This window comes from Haemorhous mexicanus, chromosome 2 (assembly GCF_027477595.1).
Source record: "Haemorhous mexicanus isolate bHaeMex1 chromosome 2, bHaeMex1.pri, whole genome shotgun sequence".
Taxonomy (NCBI): domain Eukaryota; kingdom Metazoa; phylum Chordata; class Aves; order Passeriformes; family Fringillidae; genus Haemorhous; species Haemorhous mexicanus.
The window spans coordinates 10500332-10520448 of record NC_082342.1 but is presented as its reverse complement, the minus strand read 5'-3'; the positions used below and the strand labels follow the sequence as shown (position 1 = coordinate 10520448).

At 37.3% G+C, this 20117-nt stretch overlaps 1 protein-coding gene across 2 annotated transcripts; it reads left to right on the top strand.

Annotated features, from left to right (window-relative positions):
* The first annotated feature begins 2218 nt into the window (after positions 1 to 2218).
* Positions 2219 to 18659, top strand: LIPI (lipase I). 2 transcript variants are annotated; one of them, XM_059872813.1, is made up of 10 exons: positions 2220 to 2451; positions 5566 to 5942; positions 7866 to 7974; positions 8629 to 8730; positions 9766 to 9855; positions 10942 to 11109; positions 12124 to 12216; positions 13734 to 13845; positions 14178 to 14351; positions 17852 to 18659. In XM_059872813.1, the coding sequence occupies exons 1-10, from the start codon at positions 2403 to 2405 to the stop codon at positions 17937 to 17939; spliced, it is 1362 nt and encodes a 453-aa protein (XP_059728796.1). In that variant the 5' UTR covers positions 2220 to 2402; the 3' UTR covers positions 17940 to 18659. The 2 variants fall into 2 exon arrangements, with proteins under 2 accessions (XP_059728804.1, XP_059728796.1); XM_059872821.1 differs by lacking the exon at positions 9766 to 9855 and having other exon boundaries at positions 2219 to 2451.
* The last annotated feature ends 1458 nt before the right edge of the window (positions 18660 to 20117 follow it).

Here is a 20117-nt window from a genome sequence, read left to right as displayed (position 1 = left end):
TTCATATATTTTTTCAGCTTGAATACTTAGCTGGCAGTCTGTGGGCTCCCCTAAAATTATCAAGGTTTATTCCGCAGGTGGTGACTCTGGCAGTCCTGAGCACTGTGGGGGTCAGTCAAAGTCCTGAAGTGGCAGTGCCAGCATCCTCCTCTGGTTTGCATAAGGCACTTTTGAAGCAGATAACTCTGCATTTCAGTGTGAGGAGGAGTGCATCCTTGTGGGAAAAGCACAAGGAATAATGAGTGGGCACGACAATAATGCAGCAAAGTGGGATGGGAAATAGCTGAACTTTGGAGTTTGTGAGAGGGTACCTGGAACTCAGTCTCACCAGGAAGGATTTACCCAACAGGGAGATGTCAGTAGAACCTACAGTATAACCAGTAACAGGAGATGGGATTTCTGAATTTCTCAGAAGCACAAGTGCCACTGCTAGTGAGCACAATTCCCTTGTCACATAACAGAGACGTAAGTTCACCCCAGTTCAACACCCTGATTAATACCACAAAACTTTCTGGGCATTGATTTGGTAAGGGAGTCCTTTCCCAGCACTGGTTCCAGAGAGCTTTGAAAGCATTTCATGGGGGGTTATATCAACTTTACTGTGAGCTGGGCTTATTTCAGTTTTCAGTTCAAGAGAAACTAAAAATGTCCTTTCTTTTCCTTGTTTCTGTGTAAGAGAATAAATGTTAGCAGTTTATTCACAGCTAGTGGCATTAGGTACATGTAAAAGTACATACGTAAGATATTTTTCTAAGGTCAGGTGGGTGGCTCTTGTATAAGCCCAGTAAATGTTTTACTGAGGCTGTTAGTAATTTGGTTTTAGAGGTGTTGATCTGTCCATGCTTTAACTCATATATGAATGAGTACTGTATACAGAGTGCATGCTGAGGCTCCCTGGAGGTTTCTTGGGGCACTAAGCTTTTTTTTGTAATAATAATCTAGATTAAAAAGTAGGAAGAGGAAAGAGCCAGACTGACACTCTGCCATTACTTGTTCTAAGCCATATATGATGTCAGTAAAGCTGTGCTTTTATAGTGGTGGTTGGGCAAAGTGTCAAAGATTTGAGATGACAGGGAAGTGCAGAGGAATTCAAGAGCTGACATAGTGAACTTTACTCCAAAGTGACATATTTGAGAAATGGGAGCAAAAGTTAATAAAGGTCATTTGTTGAGCTGAGTTGATTTGCATAACAGCCAACATAATGCATCTTTTGGTCCTTGTGACTGCATGCAAAGTGAAAAAGACACATTTGATGTCACCCCCTAAAGGCTGTCTGCTGCAAAAACTTGTGCAGCATAGCTTTGATGAGCTGCTCAGATTCATAAAACTGAAGACGCTGATCACTCAAAATTAAGTAATGAAACACATTAACACACACACACACAAACACACAGACACAGCCCCTCAACTGTAGTGGAAGGACACAAAGGAAACCTAGACCTATGTTTAGAAGCACTGCAAAAGATACTCCATGCAAAAAAAACATTCATAAGGTTCATTTGAATGGTTATGGTATGGTTTACTTTCTCCTGGACTGGAAATAATTGGGCCAGAGATGTAGGAAAGCTGTGCATCCACACTTCACATGTGAATAATGCAGGGCTTATATCTGCCTCTGCCTCACCACAAACTTTAAAAATCTGTAGTCTGCACTCCTGTATTTACTCAGTGAAGTGATGTGTAAATAAATGAGCTTCATAAAAAAAAATATTTCTTGATTTGTTTTAGAGCTGGGATACAGAGGGAATGAGGTTAAAAAACACACAGCAAATCAATATCTGTGTGAGGTATGTGGGACTCTAAGCTCCATCTCTCTGCCAGAGAAACTTTTGCATACCCTCTCAGAATTTAGATTAGAGAATGAATCCTTGGAAAAACTCAGATGATAATTTTATAGAAAAATGATCTCTGGATACACAGTTCTCAGAACTGTTTTCAAGTTCTTACAGGAAGATCCTTCTGTCAGCAGAATGACTTTTTATTCTGAGCTTCTTTTGCACATCTCAGTGCCCCTAACTGCAGTTCAGTGAAAGACCCAAAACCCCCCCACTGTGGTCCTTTAGTGGCATGCACCACTAGTTCCCCACTTCCTAAACTCCACACATGCAGGAGTTGCCAGTAATACATGACATCACTTGCTTACGTGTAAACCTGCTGATAGACAGAGAGGGAAATAGATTAAAAATCAGTCCCAGCCCTCAAAGCCCAGTAACCACCCTATCTACTGAAGTCACTCAATAGGAGGAGTCAGAAGTGCAGAAGCTTGACTACAGCTTTATTTTCTGCTTCCTACTCACTCACTTCATTGGTGTCATTCAGTTGTGCTAGACATCTAGCATAAGGAAACACTTAATTTGCCACTTGTTTGTGGATATTACACATCACTTTTCCTCCACTTCCACATGCTGAAATTGTGTTTCTTCCTCTGTTTGATATACTGGGTGAAATCAGGTAAGAACCATTAGCTTGCTTGTAATGTGGAATCTTTGCTTTAATCAAACATTAAAAGAATGAATACTCCTTGATTTAAATTGGCCAAAAGATTAAGATAAAATCTTATGAATTATGCCTAATGGACCAGATGATTAGTAAAAAGAATTCAATAACTTTGAAACTGAGACGTAAGTTTTTGTTTTAAAGTAAATAGAACCAAGCCTGATACTTTATCTATGGTTGTACTTTGCCCAGAGACCTGCTCAGGTATGTGCACTTTGTACAAAGTAGATGTAATCATGAAATAGTTTTAATATACTCATGTGGGTTTATTGGTTGTTGCTGGTGTGATAGGTGCTTAGATTCTCAAGGTAGGTGTTACATTTTTAAATAGAAAAAATTAGTTACAAGAAAGACTGTGCACTTAAGATTTTCCCCTTTTCAACCACACAAGATAATTAAAATGCTTACAAACGTGCATAAGAAAGTTACAATTAAACATTAGCTTGCTTAAAATGCGTGCTCAACAGCCCAATGCCTACGTGTATGTTTTGATTGCACAGAAAGGAGTGAGTACTCCAACAAGAGAGCACAAAGGGCAGCTGGGTACTGCTTCCAGTGTTCAATGAGAAACAGGAGTTTAAAAAACTTCCCCCATGACTCCTCGCTAAGCAATTCAAAGTATTAAATCTATAAGCCTATTTGTATTACTTATCTAATTTCGCAGTAAAAGCATCATCATTTTGCTTTTACTCTCTATTTACTTTTGAAAGAATAACTTCTGTCATTTCAAAGCCAAGAGTAAACGACTTGCTTCTCTTTGACATTTGCCAGCTAGTAAATAGGTTTGGCAGTGAAAAAAATTTCCTTGCCATAGATTTCTCACTCTCATCGAACAGACTGTATCTGGTTTATCTCACTGTCATTCCACTGGTTTTAGATGTAGTAAGTTTTATTCCTACCAATCAAATCATTAAAAAAAATTCAAACTATTTAAAGGGATATAGAGCATTATCTTTGCATGATTCTTTCATATTTTAGATACAAAGGAGTGAATTTTTAGGATCAGTGATTAAACTTGGATTTAAAGACCAGATCAGGCAAAATGAGGGTTTCATGTTGTACCTTTGAAACTATAATCAAGTGACTGGTTTTTATTTTCACTTTGTAGATGAAGTTAGTGTAATGTAATTTATATTCTAGTTTTATCATAATATATAAATATATGAAAACAAGAAATCAAATGTGACACATATTGTTAACATCTCAGGATCATGTCACATGCACGACACTTTACCAGGTTTTTGATTATTTTTTTTATAAAATTCAAGTCCATTTCAGCTGAACAGTTTTCAGTTTCAGAACTTCTTGGATAAGTCCAAGTGATGAAATGAATTGTCTTCCCATATCTCTTGTTAGTTAATAACCTGTCTAGGAATCCCAGTTGAAGTTATTTATATTATTATGTGTTTAAATGAGGAAAACAATGGTATTTATTTTTCAATATAATTTGGTCTTTTTCTCCATGTAATAATTATAGTTGCTGCCATAATATGATGATAGGCATGAAACTTTGGTCTGGTTGGTTTGCAGCAGAGAGTTCAGATTATTTTTAACATTGTGTAACTTCAAGCCTGCTCTTGTTTGGACTATATCCATTATTATTTTGTGCTGTCCAGCCCAGAGGGGACCAATCTAGGCCTTGTAGATACATGGTTTGGCATTAGAGGTGATTGGTCTAGTTCCCTAAATTTGTGAATTAGTGTCTTTAGTGCCTTTACTGAATCTTTACTGAACCTTGAATGCCATAATTCACATTTTTTAGCTTTGCTTGGACCTGACCTGTAGTATTGAACACATATTTCAGATACTTTGTAAGTCATCCATGCTTGCCTTTGGCAGCTTTAAGACAGGCTGCAGGCTTGCTGTCCATCTCAGATGTGGTGGGTTTGGTTCTGGCTGCAAGCTGCTCTCTGGGAAAAGGAGAAGGGCTGGAACTGCTTCTCTTATGACTCAAAAAATCTGAGAAATTCAGGTTATTTTTTAATATTATTTTTAAGGAACTAAGAAGACACTATTTCTTTTCTCACTTTTGCTTTCTTGAAAGTGACTTGTTTTGCAAAGGTTTTAATGATGGAAGAGTTGAAAAGGTGCCGTCAAGTAACAGAGAGACAAAAGTATTGTGTAAAGTAATGTAACTCACTGGAAGTCAAGAGATGGGCCAAAAACCTTGGCCAAAAACCAGCCAACACCATAACAAAGGTGAAGAGGCCATTGCAGAAGAACTGACCGGTGATGGTGTTCTGCCCAGAATCCTGAAGTGGTTTATCCACACAATGTGACCTCAGCAGCCAAAAGAGATCTTTAAAGTGTGAACTTTTGATGTTGATAACCAGACAGGGGAGAAATTTAGTCTTTTTAGACTCTCTTGAAAATCTCCATCCTCTTGTTGACCAGCTTAATCTGGTACACCCTAAGTGTCCAAGTACAGACAGAAATGCTTAATCCTACTGTTTGTCATGTGCCATTGTGTACGCTGACCTTAATTCTTATTTTTTCAAACTCAGAGCAAGATTCTTTGTTTTTTCTGCCTTTGTTTCTTGGTAATGGTGCCATTATCATGATCCAGAGCTAAGAAAGGGTTCTGGATCATTCCTGTTTTGTCAGGCAGCTATTTCTTACTGTTAGATCAAACAAATAAGGTCTGAGGATTGGCAGCACGGCCACCCTGGCCCAAAGAGGAAGAAACAACCACAACAGCCTTCCTGTTTATACAGCACACACTTCTTGTGAAAAAATTCTGAGAACCTGCCTTTGATGTTGAAGTAAAGGATCTTATCAACTGGCTACTAATTAGTTCTTATAAGGAGAAAATACACTGTTCAGGAAAAACTGGGATAATTTCACATTTGAAGGGTTCAGAGGAGCACAGTGGTATCTGCAGAGTCATTAGTTAAAGTGTGGTTCCTTGTGCAAGTGCATGTTTTGACACCTCTTTCCAAAGGCCAAGAGTAAAGAAAATGGAAGTTCTCCACTTTCGGCAGAAAAAGATATGGAAGGAAAAGTGAAGAGGTGGTATTTCAGGTAGCCCAACTCATCAAATGACTGTCTCAACATTTTCATCTTTTTCAGATGAGGAGGAAAAATGTCCCGAATTTACAGATCTTAACATAGGCAATGCTTTGTCTGGAACAGAACTCCATGTCCAGCTACTCCTCTACACAAGGGAAAATCAAGATTGTGCTGAGAGACTCATTGAACACAATGTTACTGCATCTGAGTACCTGAATACAAGCAAGAAAATTGTCTTTGTTATTCATGGCTTCAGGCCAACAGGATCTCCTCCCGCGTGGCTGGGTGACATGAAGAAGCTTTTACTGTCTTCAGAGGATATTAATCTCATTATAGTTGATTGGAATCGTGGTGCTACCACTGTGAATTACATAACTGCTGTGGAAAACTGCAGAAAAGTTCCAGAAATACTGAAGAATTATGTTGACCAGATGCTGGTAAGGCAGAGCATTGCATCTGTTCTGAATGAGTGTGAAGAGCATGGTTTGAGTGGGAATGGATATTAAAAATATATCAATAGAAAAGTCCAGTGAACAATATCAAATCACATTTCTTTATAGACATATTACTAACTTTACTTGCAGTTATTATTGCATATATTTAACTTCACCTGAGCTCTTAATTCCCTTTCACTGGAATGTGCCTGAAAGTGCATCTGATTTCTTGAACCAGCTGGAAGTTTTAGGTCTTCTGGAAAGAGTGAATTCAGCAGTGGGAAAGTGGAGGGAGAGATGTTTAAATAGTATGCAGCATAAACATTTTACAAAGGTATTGCACTACTATTTTTACTATTAATTTACTGTAAATAGAGGCTTTAAATGAGAAATAAGCCACTGACAAAGATATAAATATTCATTCCAAAATGATATAAAATAATATAAAGATATAAATATTCATTCCAAACTTCTTGTCTCTAGAGGTAGTTCCTGAAATCATAGTTGTTGCCAGTGGCCTTAAGTGAATGTTAGATTTATTGCTTGATAAATAGACAAAAAATGCGATGATGTTATTTGTTGTCTGATTTGTCCCTTAAATTTTCATCTTTTTGCAGCCATTTCACTTATTTCTCAGCCATTCTCAGAAATTTTGAATGCTGTGTTGTAGGGGGATAGAATATAAGAAAATAAAGGTAGTGTAGAAAGTAATCTTACCCCTAAGGAGTTGCAGCTGGGCCAATTATCCAAGATCAGGAACAGGCCTGACTTTAACAGGCCACAGCTGTAACCAGTGAGAAGAAGAGTGCCATAAAAGAGTGGAGGGGTTGGGTGAGAAGGGACTGGAGTCAGTTGGCTACTTGGTAGAGAAGAAAGAGTCAGTGCTCTGAGGGGAGCTGCCCATGAGAAACACCAAGAAGGTATGAAACTTTTGTGATAAGGAAACAATAGTATGGAACGCCTGCAATAAGATGACAACACTGTGTAGTAAAAAAATATTCCTGTGGAATTTCAGAAGAGCATCCACTGTTTTGAGAAAGGCTTTCTTTCCTTTTACCTCAGCCTATCAGAATCTGTCCTCTGGGACTAGGTACAGTGATAGCAATTTGCAATTGTGCCAGTAGATTTATTGTTATGGAATAAAAAAAATTAAATAGGACTATGAGAAGATTAATTAAGTTAATTGCTGTTTACAGTTCTGCCTGGCAAATGGTGACAGTGTGTGTGAGTCCTGGAAGTGGTGGGGGAGGAGGGTCTGTAGTGTCCCATAGCTATCTCTTTCATACTTACAAGCTGTTGTGAGGCCTTTCTAATTCATTTTGAGACATACTAATATTTCAGATCCTGTGTGTCAACCCATCATTTTGCAGGGATTCCAACTAGGTCACCTGACACTGTTTTAGAGTTCTTTAGAGTTCTGTAGAGTTCATTTGGATTTTTTTGAGTACTGCCTGCTTTGTAGAATAGGCATTTTAAGGTGTGCATTTGGCATCATTATTCAGCAGTTGTGTGACATAAATATTTGTTAACGGTATTATATTTTTAATTTATTTTATTAGAAGGATAAAGCAGGGCAAGATTTTTTTTTCCCTCCTTCATTGTTTTGGTTCAACTTTCTTATATCTGATAAATGTCTTCCTCTTCCCTTCCCTGCTTCCCTTCTAACTAATGTGGTATTTCAGGAGAAATGTGACTCAAGCTTCCTTTTTACATTTTTCTAGTTAAAAAATTTCCTAATTTCTATACTTTAACTAATATAGGATTGCAAACTGAAAGGAACTTGATAATATCCATTTTTTTTGTAGAGCCAGAAAATTAGAAATACAGATTAAAGTACCAACCAAAAGTAAAAACTAAACCAGCCTAGTGATTTCTGTTCCATTAATTCTGTGCATGACTAGCTTTGGTGTTTTTTCCTCCTGATAGGTGGGTGGAGCTTCTCTTGACTCTCTGTATATCATTGGAGTTAGTCTTGGTGCTCATATAGCTGGTTTTGTTGGCCAGATATATAATGGCAAACTTGGCAGGATTACAGGTAAGGTTTTTAATCCCAGTGCACATATTCTGTTGTACCTTGTATTGTTGTCAGAGCTCTGAGACACTGACAAACGAGAACTGAATATTTAATGACACACATGAGGAAAAACATAGCCCTTGTAGCAGTTCAGGAAATGGGGCAAGTTTGCCTTCAGGACACAAATTACAGATTAAATTTTCCAAAGTGGCTACCTCTAGTCTCTCAAATGAAAATTGAGTGCTTCATCTAGGTGACACTTAAATTATATACTACCTGAGTATCTGACTGGCTGTGTTCTGGAGGTGAGAGCAGTTATATTGGGCATTTTGGTTTTATAAAGTGTATAATAGGTATGGTATTTTCTAGGGAAAAGGACAAAAAAAAAAAAAATTCCTTGCTTGATCCCCAATGCTGTTGGCTTGTATTCATCTGAATAAATGGGAGATGAGCACATCTAGTTATGGAAAGAGAGAAATTCATCATATGGGTTGATCAGTCTTGTGGTAGGAATCTTTGCCTTTCTTAGCAAATTGAAGAGAAAAAACATGTTTTTGTAAAAATTTTTACACCAAGAAAATGAAGAATCACTGCTGAATAATGTTCAGATGTTGGTCTTTGATATATCTGTAGAAGGAGCCCAGGGTTTGTGATGCAAATGTTGTTTTTGTTCAGGTCTGGATCCAGCAGGCCCTTCATTCACTGGAGAACCACCAGAGCGCAGACTGGATCCCACTGATGCACAGTTTGTGGATGTCATCCATTCAGATATTGATGGTAATAGCAGAGCCTTGACTGGCCTCTTTCGGCCTGAGGAGAGGCAGGAAAGCAAAAGGGAAGGGATAAGCTGCTTCAGTAACTTCCAAATAGAGCTGCAAGAGATTATTTTCTGTTAGCATGAGGTTTCTTTTGCTGTGCAAGTCTGTATGAGCACAGAGGTTGTAAGCACATGGTTATCACTGAATTAATCCCTTCTGAGACAGTCAGGCTCTGCTGTATCAATTCAGTACATCACATTTTAAGCCATTGCTTAAAATACTAAATCATGTTACTGAAAGGTTAAAAAGAAGAACATTGTAGAGTGCTCCATCTATGCTTTAATCTCGGGTTTCATTTTTTCCTCCAAACAATAGTAAACCTTTAATACCACAATTGTCCCATTATTCGTGCTGTTTCATATCAGTTTCTTTAATAATATTAAAATATTTATATTTTCCTATATCAGTTTCAGTGTGAGGCTGTAAAATACCAATTTTTTTAATCTTCCCTATTATGTGAATAAAGATAATGTGTGGCAAAAAAGAAAGTAGGTCAGGTTGAATTAACTCTTACTCATGGAATTTTGCTCACTTTTATAGGACAGATACAGATTTTCTTACTTTGATTTACTGCTAATATTAGTGTAGTTCAGAATACAACATCTTGTAAACATGGAAAATTTTACTCTAATGAAAATTGCACTGGGAAAGAATTTTGGTTGGAGAGGGTATGACTTTCATAAATTTATTTATATAAATAATATCTCAGTTACAGCTGTTTCTGTTCTTTCTCTTTTGGAGTAGTAGGACTCTTACAAAATTTTGTGTACATTTGCATACAGCATTTTACATATATATAATTTTCTCAAAGAGGAAAAAACCCTTCACTTTTATGTCATAGTATGACTTTGACTTACAGTACAAAAAGAATGGTAAAATTGAAAAAAAATTTCTTTAAGACCTCCATGATTTTTGGAGTGAATGTGATGATATTTGCCTATGTAATCCTGTTTATGGGCTTTTTTTTTTTTCATTCATGATGTTTTTACTTTAGTACTAGGTTTCAAGAAGCCTTTAGGAACCATTGATTTCTATCCAAATGGAGGAATGGATCAGCCTGGTTGTCCAAAAACATTTTTAAGTGGTAAATAAAAATCTGTTTATTTAATGAGAAGAAAAGTTTGAGATCAAATCAAAAAAGATTAAATTGAATTGAATGTACACTGTACTTTGTCAGTAATATGGGACCTGAGACTATTTTTCTTTTGCTGCATAGGGATGGCAAAGAAGGCGTACAAAGATATTTGAAAATAATCTTGCTATAACATAAATTTACCATCATATATTTAATATTGGCATGATGGAATTATGTTATTGCATTATATGTAAAACCTGAATATACTGATCATTATTTTTCCTTGGTTGTATGGGTCCAGGCTTGGTGGAAGGTGTTTGTGTCCCAGTGGTTTGGGCAGGATCCCTTGCCTATGACATGGACATCAAGGCTTCCATGTCCCCACTGTGTTTTAGGTTCCTCCTGGCTGGCAATGAGGAGCTAGGTTTTGGTGTTGGATATGTCTTTTGGACTCTAGGATGAAAAGAGTTTTATGAAATTCTTTTGATGCAGAATTTTTCTTATTTCAACTTCCATGAGTGTTAGGCAAGGCTGCTGCCAATTATTTTTGTTTTCTCTTTTGGACATGTTTGTTTCTGTCAGTATTTCCCATTACTAATTTACACAGAACTGCTATGAGTTAAAGCTGCTGCAAAGCCATAAGGCTTCCACTTTTGTGTGTCTGAGTAGGGGAGAATCCCTTAAGCTAGCACAGTCATCATCTCCACAACTCCCAATGTTTGCTTTGTCAGGAAAGGAAGGAATTTATTTCCCCAGAAAACTAGAAGAGAATCTCTGGAGTCTTCCTCATGGTAATTTTCTTTGGCCAAAATTGTCACTCAGAGAGTGGTAAAGCACTGGCACAGGTTTCATTGAGAAGTTGTGGATCTACCACAGGATGAACCCTGGAAGTGTGCAAGGCCAGGCTGGATGGGGCTCTGAGCAACTTGGTGTAGTACAAGGTGTCCCTGCCCAAGGCAGAGGAGTTGGAACAAGATTATATTTAAGGTCCCTTAAAACCCAAACCATTCTATGATTCTACGTATACAAAATCCTTTTTTAATTAATAAAAAATATAACTCTTCTTTTTATATTTCTTTTTTGTCTTCCCTGAAGGACTTCAGTATTTTAAATGTGACCATCAGAGATCTGTCTTCCTCTTCTTATCGTCTTTGAAAAGCAAGTGTGACATAATAACATATCCTTGTGACTCTTACTTGGATTACAAGAGAGGAAAATGTGTTGATTGTGATGCTTTCCAGCCAATGTCCTGCCCAGTAGTGGGTAAGTGCTACCATATCTCTTGTGGGCTGGGTGATATTTCTTGGGAAGTTAAAGTAGTTTCAAGTTCATGGGTTTGTCTGCTTTACAGTTATCTCTGTTAGGCACAGGTGCTGAATGTTCCTTTGGTCTTTGTGCTGGGATGTGCATGTTATATTAGTTGGATCAAGTTAGAAGGAAAAACATGGACAAATCTATGGACTATTTTCTGAAAACCCAACCATAATGAGCCCTTGTAGTAGGACAGACTTCCTCAGCATGGTTGTTAGCCAAGCCTGCTGCACTTGGACAGAATGCCCAAGGTAGAGGTGGAGAAATATCTCCCCAGTCAGCTGATGAGTCTGGGAACTGCATGGAGAAGCAGCTTCCTTCTGCTGCAATCCTTCTTGCTTCCTGCTTTGCAGTGGCAGCTCTGCAGTCTGGAATTAGCCTTCCTTGTCCAGTTTAGGGAGAGAGATTAACAGGGGGAGAACAGGATCATCTATTCTAGGAACAATGGCTATTATCAAGCCCCCAAAACAACAATCATGGAGTTGTATAAATTTCTTTCTATGTTAAATCCATCAGCTTAGGGGGTTTGCAGAGTATCTTTTATTAAACAATAGCTAGAAATAGGCTAAAGAATTAAAAGATATTTAATGGTTCAAATGAAAGAAAGGAAAGCTATTCTGTAAGTGCTCTCTGCAAATATGTGGGCTACGTTTTTGGGGTTGTTTTTATTACCTCTGCAGGATTTTGTAAGCGCTACTGTTTGAAGTTAGTATCTAGACTAAAGAGGTTACTATTACATTATGACAGTTTTAGTGATACTAATATATTAGAGGAATTAAGTACTTGTATACTACAGTCTGTCTTACTCAGAGGATTCCTTCCTTTTTCTAGTCAGTTTCTTTCTCAGAGGGTATCTAAGAAAATTAAAGCCAAATTTGTCATGGTGTGAGATTTATTTTTGTGTAAATATTATGTGTATTATTTTCCTAATTGTCTGAAATTAAATATTTCAACTTTGGATTTCAGGTTATCATGCTGATAGATGGAAAAAACTATTGATACCATATAGGTCACCAACGAAATCTTACTTTGATACCTCAAAAAAAGACCCATTCTGCAGTGAGTGACTAAATCCATACTTAAAACCTCTTTATAAAAATTTATGACTTATTTTTTAGCTGATCTGGAGTGAAAACATGATAAAGTAGAAGTTAGTGTTAGCCACTGTGTAAGATGATGAAAAAAAACCCCATGAACTAATGGTCAGTTCCCAGACTGGAAGAAGAAGAAAAAGTAATACTGTGTGAACTGGGAAAGAAATGTACCTTTAAAAGTAATGGGATAGTCTGCCAAGAGGAAGAAGGAAACCAGAAAATGAGAATCAAGTGGGAGGGAAAAAGCTGGATTGATGCAACCTGCTTAGATGGGATCAATGCTGCCATTTCCAGAGAGCAGGAAAGGGAAGCGAGACTGCCCTGGGTGGGCAACAAAAAAGAGAAACCTCCATGTTCCACCCCAGGAGGAGATCACCCTACAGTCAAATAAAGCTTCTCCATGTCTCCCCAGGAGTAAAACAGTGAAGGGAAGACTCAGCTGGCTGCTTTAGAGTCATATTCTGTGGCAATGAGCTCTCATGGTGTGGGCTTCAGCTGCAACAGTTGGGATACCTACTTAACCATGTAGGTCCATCCTGGGTTCTCATCCAATTTCTCTTAGAATTAAAAGACTCTATCACCCTGAACAAGTGTCACACACACTTCTTATTAGTTATGTTTAAGGTTTTTTTCATTTAAGGTATGGGGATAGGCTTACTGGGAATTAATGTGAAATTAGGTTTTCCCATTAGTTTTGTCCATCATCTTGGCAAGTTTTGTGACTGTGAACAGAGGGTCCTAGTCATGTCTGCTGACATCATTTTGTCTTCCAAAGGATTGAGGAGAGGTGAATGAAGTGATGGATTTTACAGAATTTTTTTAACATAAAATTTATGTAAAATAACTCCTCTTCCCAGTGTCTTTGAGCTCTACTCAAACCTGTTACTACTGCTCTCCCTGCACCTCACTGGTGGTGATAAAAGAGGAAGAGAAGCAGAAAAAGAAATATTGTAATGTCAGTATAAATTTAAAGGAAAATATGCAAGATCAAGAAAAAAAAATATGCAGAGTCAGGAAGAAAAACAAACCAGTCTGAAAAAGTGTGTTCATTAATTAAAGCCTTAATTATTAGATATTTGGAAACCTGAGGAAACAAATTAACTAGAGGCCTTAAAAAAAAGAGAAATTGTAAACTTGAGTGAGACACGGCTTCATACGAGGCTTGGTCTTTTGAGAGAGAATGATAATAGGCCACATGCCAAAAAACAAAGACAGATTTTCTTGGTGTCCTGACTGGGAGCAGTAAAGGTGGTGTGGTTCCAATCCTGGTGATGGCTACAGAAGGCCAGGTCAGGGTTTGTGAGGGCACAAGGCAGGTCAGCAGCACGTCAGCTTTTTATTTTCCTTTGTACAGGGAGGGTAAAAGTACAGAGTCACTATTCCTGTCACCTACCAGTAAATACATTTAACAGGGTGGGGATGCCAGCTGTTTCCTGTTGAGATCATTCTTTGGCTCTCATGATTTCCTATTTCTTCCTGCAGTGTATAACTACTTACTGGACATCACTACCTGGAATAAAAGCATTAGGAGAGGTTTCATTAAAGTTAAAATTATAGACAATGCTGGAAACACAGTAGAGTCACAGATGAATAGGTAGGTTCTTATTTGTCTTTAAGACTACTATTCTGAGTTTTCTAAACCTTTTAACTTGTTAGCTTGCAAATTGAAAAAGTATCCTGAGTTTCTTAGTTTTTGATCATGGCCCCATTTCCTGGATGTGGCTCAGTATCAGGGGCAATGCCCTCACACCAGAACAATCCTTTCCCAGGTCCTGGCTTGGTACTGGTTTGAATCTTGTTCTAGCTGGCCTCGTTCTGAATGCTCAAAGTTGATGCATCCCACAAGACTTCCAAGTTAAATAATAATACTTAGCAGTAATGAATATTAATCAGCTAACAAAAGCCTGACTAAATATTTCTCTTTAGTGAAGCTTCAACATTTCAGCAATATAAAAGAGTCAAAATACTGACTGGATTTCACCAAGATATTGAAAAAATTGCAAAAATTTCCTTGACCTTTTCTACGAAGACTTTAATAGGCCCAAAAAGAAAGCTTGGGATTCTTCAGATGAAGCTGAAATCTCTCAATAATCCAAAAAGGTGAGTGTTTGTCATGTATCACAGCTGGGTATCAATTAAGGTGCTCAGGATGTTTTCTCAGTAACCTGTATTTCCTTGCATTAATTTTTTTTTAATTGCTTATTCTTAAGCATATGAATATTCTTCTCATCATCCTGATGTTCAAATTTGTCATGTGGAAGAGCTGCTGTGTAGATTTAATGCACAGCAGCTTGCACAGGGAGGTGTCACACATGCTGTGTGTCACAGCTGTGCTTTCAAGGACCAGCCTGACTTGCATGGTCAGCTTCTCCTCCATAAGATAAATTTTATCAAGCACTTTTCTGATTTTCTCATGTGTCTGTACACAGCTTTTCACACTCAGGGGGGAAATGGAGCACTTCAGCAACATATGTGACTGGAATAGTTTTTTTTTTTGTCTTATTGATGATGGTAAAAAGTTCTAAGATCAGAACACAGTGTGTGTCTGCTTACAGTTAAAATTAAATAATCTGGGGTTTTTTTGTAATTGAGTGTAATTGCTAAGCTTTTATTTATTCTGATTTATAATATTTCAGCATTATTGTGATATGTTCATTTTAAAATCTCCAAATTTACTTGTACTGTAACTCTATCAGTTAAATTTTGCATTTGCATCTTGTAAAAAGAGCATATTACATGGAATAGGTAAGAAACATCTAGGACTAGCAAGACTACTTTATTTTAGAGTTATTAATTTGTTTCTTATTAATAGCAGATTCAAGAAAGTCAGAATTTAAAGTAAAAACCTAAAAATGCATATCAAATAAGTAATAGCAAATGAGTAATGAATGAGAATAATATTACACTTCTTGGTCTTAAGTCAGTATATTTTATTAACTTGAGATGTAACATTTGAGGGTTTCCTATATGGTGCATGATAATAGCCCAGTAGGAATTGGGTATGATACTTTGCAAAAATTATGAAACCTTCTTAAATTAATCTACTATTTAAGATTTAGTGAGAAAGAGAAGGAGATGGATGGGAGAAACTTAGAAAGAAACAAAACATTCAGTAATCAAAATAGTACCCCAGAACATACATACATTTGACTTTATTAACTTATTGAAAGCCATAAGTCTCAAGCTCTCAGGTGAAAATGGCATGATTGTATTTCAAAGCATCTGGTGATGAGAGAGGGTGAAAAGTTCTAAATCATATTCCAATTTTTTTTCTCAGCCCAGTGGTGATAAATCAGAAGATATATTTTGTGTAAGCCTGTCAGCACTTGGGGCTTTCTCAGATAATGATCTAGCAAGCAAACAAGAAAGATTTTCAGTAAACAGCACTTATAGGGCTTGAGTTTTCATTCCTGTTAGTCTGACTCTTGTTAGTTTAAAAGTAAGATGCACTTGATATGCTTTAATGTAAGATCCACTGACGTCCTTCCTGTGGAGCCTCATCAGATGGCAGCTGTAGAGACATGTTAGATACTTTCAGAGAACAGTGAAAAATACTGTATTGAATCAGCATGTGGAGGTAATTTAAATGCAGATGTTACAGCACCATTGGTATAATTACCTAATTGCTCTTTGTAATTATATCAACCTATATTTACCTTATTTACATATAATTACAACAATTACTTGAATTCAGGATGATCAACTAGAAACTTCATTAAAATTATTTAAATTATTCACAACAAAGTAGTAGATAAAAACCAGGGGACAGATGCAGGGATAAAAGACAATAGGAGTCTCAGTCTCCCCAGGTCTGGGTTAATGGCAAACTGTGGGAGTTTGGGGAATATCACAGACAATTGTCTGCTGGGCTGATCCACTATTCACACACATGGTATGTGAATATGGGGGTGCTGCAAGGTACACAATTTTCATACCCTTCTTATGATCCCTGAGATAAGTCATTTCTGCTCACCCATAAAACCAGAAAGCTTTGCTAACTTGTGCATGTTCAGGAGTCAGTTATCCCCAAAATCTTCTGAACCTGTCAGGGAATTCAGATGCAGTTAAAGAGGAAGGTGAATGTCTCAAAGAGACTTAGCCCAGACACCTCTGGGTTTTTTTGACCAAAACAAGAACAGAGATAGTGTAATGAAGACCTTGGAAATACCTCTTCTGAACGAGTGTGGCATGCCCATGGTTTTTAGCAGACAGCAGAGAAGCCATTTAGATTGAGGGGTTAAGGAAGCCTCACCTGAAAAAAAAACATTTTTTGTGTTTTGCTCCTTTTTGGTGAACCTGCTCAGGGCTACTCTCCTGTGAGGCATTCTTGTAACTCAGTAATCACAAGCTGAGATGGATTGCACTTCAAATGAGATAAAGCTTGTTTTCCAACATATTTTTATTTATAGAATTCAGCATTATGGTTTGGTTAGGTATTTTGGCCCCTGTGGTTAGATATAAATAATACTACAAAAATACTATAATAATGAAACATTGAGTTCAAATCAAAACAAATTGTTGATGAAGGACTGGATGAAATTCTATGCTTTGCATTGTACAGACCACCAGAATTCATCTTGATCTTTTTAGTCATAAAATTACTGTCATAACTTTGTGGAGACCTCAAAAGGTGTTATATTCTTAAGTAGAATTCTGACAGTCCTTTCACATAGAGACAGGTGGAGCCTTAACTGGTAGGAAATCTTATAAGAATGGGCAGCAATGGAAATGCCTGGTGTGCTGTTCTCTCCTTTTGCTGTTTCACTGTATTCTACTTCCCAGGCCGAGGTGAATTGTGTGGTATAGCCACATCTGTGAGTTCAGAGCAATAGAGAAGATAATTTTAAATTAAATAAGTCTCATGGCTTGTGTGCTATGGAGGTGCCATTTGAGAGTGTCTGTCATTTTCCCGTTCAAACCAGCTCTCCCCATACATTACAACAGTGCATGAAGAGCAGGACTCTGACCTGCCTCTGCCCTAAAAGGCAGAGCACTTTTATTGACTTCAAAAAGCATGTTTTTCATGTAAATGTGGCTCCCTTTGTGACCTCTTTGTGTTCATGTAGTATTAGTCAGCTGTGAGTTTTCTAGGTGTTTAGGAGACAGATTGCTCCCTTGCATTAACATTTCTTACACATGCTGTCATTGCAAGTGAAAAAGAAAATATTATGATGTGGTTCTTTACTTTCCTATGCAAAATAAAAGCAGAGAAATTTTCCTACCTAGGGAACTCGAGATAAATTATTGAGGCCCTGTGTTAACAGGAATTGTGCAGATTTTGGGTCATGCTGCTAAAGAGTTAATTTGAATGCCGATTAATAGCTGTAATGGGTGAAATGCTGCATCTTTGTGCTTCAGACCAGTGTGATATGCTTCTTTGCATCATCCAGCTGATGTTTGGTTGTTTTTCAGTCCATCAAAGCTACTCTAGGAATGCATGAAATAAGGTTTAAACTTAAACAAGTAGACACTTCTTGTCCTGAGTACTGTCTCTGAGAGCTGGTAAACACTGGAGGTTTAATAATTCAAATACTGGAATGTTTTTCTGTTAAATTTAACTTTTTCTGTTGTGAATTGTTTTCCTTTCTCTGCTTTTGTAGGCTTCAGCTGTGCAGATACGATTTTGTACTGATGGAGAACACTGAAGTGACCTTCAAACCCATCCCTTGCTTTGAGAGGGGTACATGAAAAGAGAGCTACTACTAACCTAATTTCTCTCAGGGCAGTGACATTTTGATGCTTCCTCAGGATAAAGACTGCAATGAGAAAGGAAATGAGATAAGCTAGATTTATTTTTCAAGAGTCTACCTGATAATATGCATTACTTGCTCTGAGTGCCTTAGGCTGAAATTAATTGAAAAGTTCAGACATGTATGTGCTTGGAAAATTATTTGAGTAAAGTAAATGTATCATGGTGGAGAACATGCAGTGGTCTTTTCATTACTCTTTGTTAGCAACGAAGCAACTACTGAATTAAATATGAATTATCTGCATAATCCTGGCACATTATTTGTCATACATATATTTAAATATTTATTATTTGTAATGGCTTTTACATGGAAACATAACTATCTGTCTACAAAATGAATTTAATGTACTGTACATGTGATCTACGGATCTAATTCACAACAGTTTTACTGTGCTGTGTTCATTGGATAAATGAATTCATATTTTCTCTTTATGTAACATCTCACTATGAGGAGTGGAACAATAATATTTGTGAGTACATTTGTAAATTTCCTAGTTTAAATCTGTTCTCTTTATCATAGGGGAATGCCATTACAGGCATTCAGATTTTTTTTTATACCTGCTATGGACAGAGTAGTGTTGTTTCAGATGCAAAGTAATCTAATATCTGTTCTGAGGAGAATAACTTAGAAGTGAAATAAACTTATTTTCATTTTGCTACTGTTTGGGCCTCTTGGAATAAGAGCTGCTGCTTGGGTTGAGACTGACAAATGCTTTCCACCTATTGGGATGTGAGCAGGAATAAATGGTACAAAAAGATTACCTCCTCCAATTCAGAAAAACATATTTTCTTGTCCCAGACTGCCTTTTCTGATGGAACTGATTGGAGGAGAGATGGGAGACATTTTTCTTCTGTAAGGCTGTTTTATGTATTTCATGCTGGTTTCTCATGCAAATGCATCCTATGCACATTATCCACTTCCTTTCTCTCCCATGTCCCCCCTCTGTTCCTACACTTGACAGCAATGCTTGGTTTAACCTATTAACCAATTTCATCTGAATGTCAGCAGAATGAGATGTCCAAAACCTGTGACTTGTATGTTTTGTTGCAAGTCAAAAGCTGGGTAGCAAGGAAGATGGAATACAGTGACCTAAGGCAGGTAGGCAGGCATGTTTTCACTGCTGGAGACAGCTCCAGCATGCTGGTCAGACCATGCCAAGCTCTGAACCAGCCATTGCACATGCTTTTACTTGTCTGGATAAACCAAAATTACACAGACTGGTGGACAGTCATGCTTATGGACTGACTCTTAAAAAAAACCCCACAATTCTGGAGAAACAATAATTGTTACTGTAGGCAATTACCATAGCTCTAGTTAAATTCTCAGCTTTAACATTTTACTATATAGTTCTTTGTTCCTTTCCTTTGAGACAGTCATTAGGAGATACACAGGAGAAGACATTTTTGATTGCTTATATGTTAGTGTATGAAAGGGGGTGGATTTTTAGAATTTCTCTTTTCTGTTTTTTTTGAAACTGCTGTTACTCTCCTCATTTCATTCTGCAGCTTTTTGTCCAGACTTTCATCTACCTAGTCTGTCCTTAACAGGTCTCTGAATCTCCTTCCTCACCTTGCCTCCAATACCTGCTACTTATATCCCTTTAAACAAGCACAGAGACCTGAGACTAGATTTCAAATGTCTGGAACTAGAATCTTTCAATGTGTGATATAGATATTCAGGCCTAGAAATATATCAGACTGAGACACCTTCCTAAAATTTTTCTGTTTTCCCTGTTGACACAGGAAGGCATAGAGACATGACTAAGTGTTGCTCAGTGCTGTGATAAGGGAATGATTATATTTTATAAAGGGAATGATATTTTCATGCATTCCTATAAAATATGTGGGACAGGAATAGTGATTTTTTTTTGCCTTGATTTTCATAAGCTTTGGGTAAAAAGGAAAGAAACAGCAAGGTTGATAACTCTGGAGGTTCCAATAAACAACATGAGACAAAGAGATTTTCTTTTTCCCAATTTCCAGTTTTAGCTGGTAAATTTTGTTTTGTAAGAGGGACTGTTCCAGGCAGTGCATTTCCAGCACAGAATTACGCTTCTCAAGTGGCTGAGTGCTTGTGTCTCCCAGCACCAGCAAAATGGGCTGTAATTGTTTGGAAA